The sequence below is a fragment of the Clytia hemisphaerica genome, unplaced genomic scaffold (genome assembly GCF_902728285.1).
Source record: "Clytia hemisphaerica strain Z4C2 unplaced genomic scaffold, Clytia hemisphaerica genome assembly, whole genome shotgun sequence".
NCBI lineage: Eukaryota > Metazoa > Cnidaria > Hydrozoa > Leptothecata > Clytiidae > Clytia > Clytia hemisphaerica.
In genome coordinates, this window is record NW_027103247.1 from 165,701 (window position 1) to 172,025 (window position 6,325).

At 36.2% G+C, this 6,325-nt stretch overlaps 1 protein-coding gene across 1 annotated transcript; it reads left to right on the top strand.

Moving 5' to 3' along the window:
- The first annotated feature begins 1,661 nt into the window (after nucleotides 1-1,661).
- On the top strand, nucleotides 1,662-2,798 carry LOC136811733 (uncharacterized). Its single transcript, XM_067068388.1, has one exon. It carries the CDS (start codon nucleotides 1,662-1,664, stop codon nucleotides 2,796-2,798), a length of 1,137 nt encoding a protein of 378 aa, XP_066924489.1.
- The last annotated feature ends 3,527 nt before the right edge of the window (nucleotides 2,799-6,325 follow it).

Below are 6,325 nucleotides of genomic sequence, written 5' to 3' on the forward strand. Positions count from 1 at the left end.
TTGAAGTAAGTCTCTGAGGCTTCCTAAAGTGAAATGTAAAGGTCAATTATGTAATGTAAGAAATAGAGTGTAAAAAGTGAGCAAAATGTTTTTGGTGTGAAATTTTGGAAAATGTGGCCAATTATTTTGCTAAATGTAAAAAATCTTCAGTAAAATAGACCATATTGGTCTATCATTTGCCCAAGATTTTTAGATCAAATTTTGAAAAACTTTCATTGCTACAATGTTAGGGTCCAATTTTTAGTTTCTAATTTTAGTTCGCACATACAACCATTTTCAAACTTAGTGCTCGTAGACTCAGACCACACAATAATTGTCAATGTTTTGGGATAGGATTCTAGTGATCCAAAACCCTGTCTTCCTGGCTGAATAGAGGCATGGTTTACACTTGTTTCAAATCCTTTTTGAATCCTTCCGATGAGAAAGTTTATTGAAGTTTATTACACGTTTGCTTTTAAAAAACCCTTTCAAAATAGAATTTGAGGTTCCTGGCTAAAAGTGTTAATTTTGCTTGCCTGAAAAGTTCAAATAAAAAAATCCAAGAAAAATCCCAAATGTTGACATAAAAACTTTGTTCAAAAACTGGCGCCTAATTGAATCAGCCTCCGTGAAAAACTCCTTAATAGGTCAATATTATTTCATGACATAATCGGGAAAATCTGTTTCTATTAGACAACCACCGTGAGAATTTTAGGTCCACCCTTTTTCGTATGAAAATAGATTTTTAATTTGCACCATAAGCTTTATGTATTTTAATGACAAGGTTCATTAAACCTTTTCCCGAAAACATCCTTACAAGATGTGATAAAATAATTGGAAAGTTAAATAATCAACATGTGACGTCATAATAACGTGTTTCATTACCTCTTTGGTATAAAAATTTGGGACCAAAAGTTTTTAATTGGAAAATATTCTTCACTGACTTGGCGTGGGCGGGATTGAAAAGGTTGCCATTTTATGATAAAATGATATGTTGTCATGTGAGTTAAGGATTAAGGAACACTGGACAACAATTTAATGATCAGAGATGAGAGCATCAATTGTCGATGATGTTGATCACTTTAGTGTTTGCTTCATATTAAAATTTTACAACACAGAGTATTTTTTCCATAGAAATTTGGCCATGCAAATATTCGATTACCAACATTTCTTTAGTAGAGATTCTTAAAAAATTTCTCTTTCACTTTTTTCTTCCTAGGAGCCCCCCCAGCGGTTTTCGTGATAGATTGTCGTTTTTTCAAAGTTCGTGATTTCATGATTTAAGATTTTAAAGTGCGTGATAACGTGATCGGAGAAACCAACGTGTTCAACGTGATCGTGATAGAAAGAAAGTTTAACTCGTGATAACGTGATTTGGAATATTTTTTTGCGTGATTGCATGATTTGAAAGGTGACGGGGGGACTCTTCTAGGGCAATGATAGCTATTTTTTTCTTTAATGAAACTAAATGACTTAAAACTACTCACAGAATCTGAGCTGTTAAACGAAAATTCTTTTGAGGGAATATATGGGGACATTCTTTTAAGGGTTATGGTCTTTTCCCTCTATTTTTATCCTTCGCGATACTTTTGAAGCTTTATTATATTTTTCAAAAAATCATTGACACATTTTATTTTATTACGATTTGATTTTACAGATAATAAAGTTATAAGAAAGAGAAAATGAAGTCATTTCTGATTGTGCTGGCAATATGTCTAGTCAGCAAGCTTTCCACGTGTAAGGAAACCAAAGACTGGAGGATGCCATCACGAATCAACCAGGGTAAAAACGCCGTCAAAAGAGCTGCTTCACTAGCTTTCTTTGGTGCTCGATCATTTCCCCATGGGTATGGCGGTGGAAAAAGATCAAAGAGGCATCTAGATGAGAAAAATAAACGAAATGTCGAGGAGGAATATCCTTTCCCTCATAAAAAATCTATCAATATCCAAGATGACGAAACACCTATTTCACGCAAAAGACTGTTTGAACTCATCTCGGCACTCAAAAGACAAGTTCCTCCTCTTCAAGACGAGGATATACAAGCTAAGGAAAACCAAGAATCACTAGGGGAATACCTATTTCCTCATAAGAAATCAATTAAATCAAACAAAAGACAGGTCCCTCCACTTCAAGATGGTGAAAGTTCAGCTGGGAATGGATACTTGGTAATGGTAGAAAAGCCCAAGTTGGAAAAAGCTTTTCACCATGGGAAACGAGAAGATGAGAGCCCTTTTCTCCATAAGAAAACGGCGGAAAAGCAGGAGGAGATAGACGAAACGCCATTTCCTCACAAAAGATTAGCTGCATTACTCCAGGAGATAGAAGACGAGCTTCCATCTTTGCAGAAGAAATCAGAAGATTCCAAAGAAGAAGAAACACCATTTCCCCATAAGAAATCAGCAGATTCGACAATAGGGGAAACACCTTTTCCCCATAAGAGAATGATCGAATTGCTTCAACAATTAGCTGACGAATCTCCATTCCTTCACAGGAAATCAATCCATTCCCAAGCTAGGGAAACACCTTTTCCACATAAGAAATCAACCTCTACATATGGGAAACGCCAAGAAGAGGAAGAGGAATTAGTTCCATTTCCACACAAGAGATTATATTCCCTTGAGAGAACACTCGAACGCTTGCTCAAAGAAAGAGAAGATGAGCAAAGTAGCAAACAAACCAATCCGTTTCTACACAAGAAAAGTGAAAATGAAGAAAATCCATTTTTACACAAAAGATCACTCGATTCGCTTGTTCGAAAATGGAAGAGACAGGACTTGATTTTTCCTCATATGCCAAATGATAACAGGAAAATTGAGTAAAGAAACCAAGAAACTCGTTACTGACCAACCGACTTTATGACTCTAAATTGTATATAAAAAATAACCAAGCATTTCATTCAAAATTTATTATTAGGAAAGATTTAGATCTATATTTTACTTCATTTTTATGTAAATAATTTCAAAATCGAACAACCAAATTATCGTGCATCAAAATTCGTTGTCATTTTTTGAAACTTGTGATATAGTTCAAGAAATTTGAAGTCTATAGTTACAAAATCAAAATAAGTACGATTTACGAGGGAGGGTGTAGAGTTTTAAGAGAACCTTTAGCATTTCACTCAACATTATTACTTGATGTTCGACAAAGAATGTAGGGTCTCTTTTTAGCTTCAGTTACGTAATTTTTATTTCGTGTTTTGCCCTTTCGATCATTAATTAGGCGAAAATCCTCAAGTTAACAATACATAGACTAACTAAACATTCTCGTCTCCATGCAGGCCAGGTCACTATGTTCTAATTGCTAGAGAAGGTTTGAATGAAATCCCTAAAACTACAATCATGGTCAAAATCTATTGAGAATTTAGCTTATTTCCTCGTTTTTCGAAATTTGTAGTTCGGGCGAGAAAGTCGATTTTGGGCCATCTCTTAAATTTAATCGGATATTTCAATTTTATTTGGCACGGGTTTATAGATTTCCAGGCTATATTCTGAGCCTCATTGGACCATTTTTGAACTTTTGGATCCTCAGATCCTCAGTTTTAAGTCTAGCGTTAAAACTCAGAGTTATGACTTCACCCTTCCATCCTAACTCCTAAAATTCGTGGGAATTTCCCTTTTTTCTAAAATATTATGACCATGATTGTAGGTAAGTTACACTATAATAAGGTGAGCAAAAAAAAGGCTTTTCTTTTAACAGGTTGAAATACTTTCAAACATTAATAATAATGCACAGGAGGCTGTTTCAAAACTAACAAACGAGGGAAGAGGGCGAGAGAATACCCTCATTGGGTAGATCTTTCATCCCAACTGGAATCGTACTGTTGATTTTAACCTCATTGAAATTTGAACTCATACAATATACCCCACTCAAATTTCTTAACACTTTACACCATTTCCCTGCCTCCCAGTGAAATTTTCGAAGGTTTAAATCTCACTCTACGCTGACGAGTTGAACATCCGCTTGGATACACGAGCCAAGGGCGATTTCGAAAATCCATGAGAACGTCCCTAGAGATTTCATGGAGACCACATTATTACTTTTCAAAGAACTGAACAACAAGAAAATTGACCCGCTAGCAGTTCCTGGAGGATTGACTTTGTTTGCATTAATATTATGTATAGTACCTATCTAACTTAAATGTTTGAAATGTTTTATTTTTCCGGGGAGGAGATGGGTTGTAATCGTAACTCCTAGTCTATAGTAATTAAGTCTGCGACCCCAGTTGGAGGCGACCAAAAGGCTCCTCTTTCTCTAGCTACCCTACCCGAAGGTAGGGGAGGGCGCCACTCTTTCTCCCTGGATTTCTCCACTTACCCTTGATCCTTCTCTTAATTGCTGAGCATCATTGCAAACCGTAGCCGGATGCTCTACCACTGCACTACGGTCAACAACTACAACAACGGACGCCTATACTAGACATCGCAGTTATTTTTCTACGCATAGCAACATCTATTCCAATGTTTCCGACGGTACTTTAAGCTTTCGAAGCTCGTGCAGTAGGGAAAATCGAATTTGCGTCAACAAACTTGGAAAGGCTTCTTTTTTCAGGGAATCCTCAAAGTGTAATTCACCAAGAAACAGCGTGAAAATTTCGGTTTTTGGCGGGGTGCTCGCTCGTGTAACCCCTTATTTTATAAATTGAGGTCAAAGAGAGGATCAGATTTTCAGATTATCAATCAAGAAGGATTCCAGTCAAGGAGATCCCTCAATTGCAGTAGTAACTTTTTATTGCAATTACGGCTTAAACATATCTTTTACATTTTACATATACCGCAATTGCAGTACTGTATATAAAAAGAAACAGAATTCAAGATTCAAGGAGAAAACAGGCAAATTTTGTACATAATTGATCATATCTTTTTAACGCACGGATGAAATATTTTTTCCGTAGATCAGATTCATGGCACGATGTACTTTTAAAAAACAAATTTCTGCCTATTCAAACTACAAGAAAGAATAGCTCATTATCAAACCACTGGGATCGGCTGACTGAGTTTTGACAGATAAACTTGGCGTTAAAAATTCTTAATATGTGGGATTTTAGAAAAGCCAATTTGAAAAAAATCTATCTCCTCAGACACCTCCATTCTTTTCACAATCTTCACCTACAATCCCTCCTTTGTTGATTTCTTCAAAAAGAGCAAATTAACAAGATTGTGCGATAAAAAGAGGGCTGTGAAAGACTCTTAAATATTTAGACTTCTCAATTAGCACCCTTTTTCACCTTTTTTTTCTTTTCAATACACCATATGGAGAATAAGGCGTGTATTCTCACCATTGAAAAAAAGGAAGAGTTTATCAATCGATTTAAGAAGATGAAATCCATATGTGTTAGTTACCAAGAATTTATCTATTCAGACCTAACAGAACAGAATTTTTTGTAAGAACATATAGCTTCCTAGGAAAAAGAACAATTGGTTCTACTTTAAAGATTACTTAGAAGAAATTCTCAAAACTTTTTCTCGTGCAGCACGGGAGAAGGAGAAAGTTGTTCCTTCTTCGTTTAAAAATGCTGCGTAAGTAAAAGGTAGAGATAAGTTAAATAATGTCCTTGTCACGTGTCACGCCTAAACCAAGACTATTCTAAAGTCAGGAAATAAAATAAAATGAGAAATATATATTAGTTTTGGTAAAGAAAGATAGTTCTCCAACGTACACCGTGTACGCACGTATCCCACGTCGCAGAACCAGTCGGACTTCCTCACATTTCTGCAAGAAAAGTAATTTTTAGTCTCCAAATCTATTGAAAAATCATATGCGGTCGTCCACTGCCAGGATGATGATCTAGCATATTGAAAATTCAACTGAATATTTGAGGTGTAAACAATAGAACGTTTATATTTCTATTTCTATTTGGTTGATTTGCAGGAGACCTTGAGGCCTATTTTTGCAACTATAGATGCTTTTAATGAGCGCCCTGTCAGCACCTTGGACTGACTACTCAATTCCCCTCACATGGCATGGGTTGACCCGGGCGAAGGTTCATTCACTTGCCAGGTGCGAGTGGGAATCGAACTTCAGTCGCCTGTGAAGCAACCAAGGTCAATGACCAGCCTCGACGTGACATGATCATTACGTTAGCCTACGATCCAGCAGTCTAGGCTTGAAAGTTATTTCAGTCGTATGAAATGTGAGGACTAGAGAATGAATGAAATGAAATTTTCGGGCACTCAAGCAGTCATTGAAATTAGTGTTCCTACAGAAAAGAGAAGTACGTGTGAAAAACGAGATGTGATGATGTTACGAAATTTCAACATTTAAAACTCCCATCATTCACCCAATTAAAAGAAACATTTCACGGCCGTAAATTGAAATTCTCAACAAACTCCGCATAATAAGAACAGTA

Excerpts from the sequence above, each read along its gene's own strand:
- LOC136811733 (XM_067068388.1), top strand. The coding sequence starts at position 1,662 with ATGAAGTCATTTCTGATTGTGCTGGCAATATGTCTAGTCAGCAAGCTT.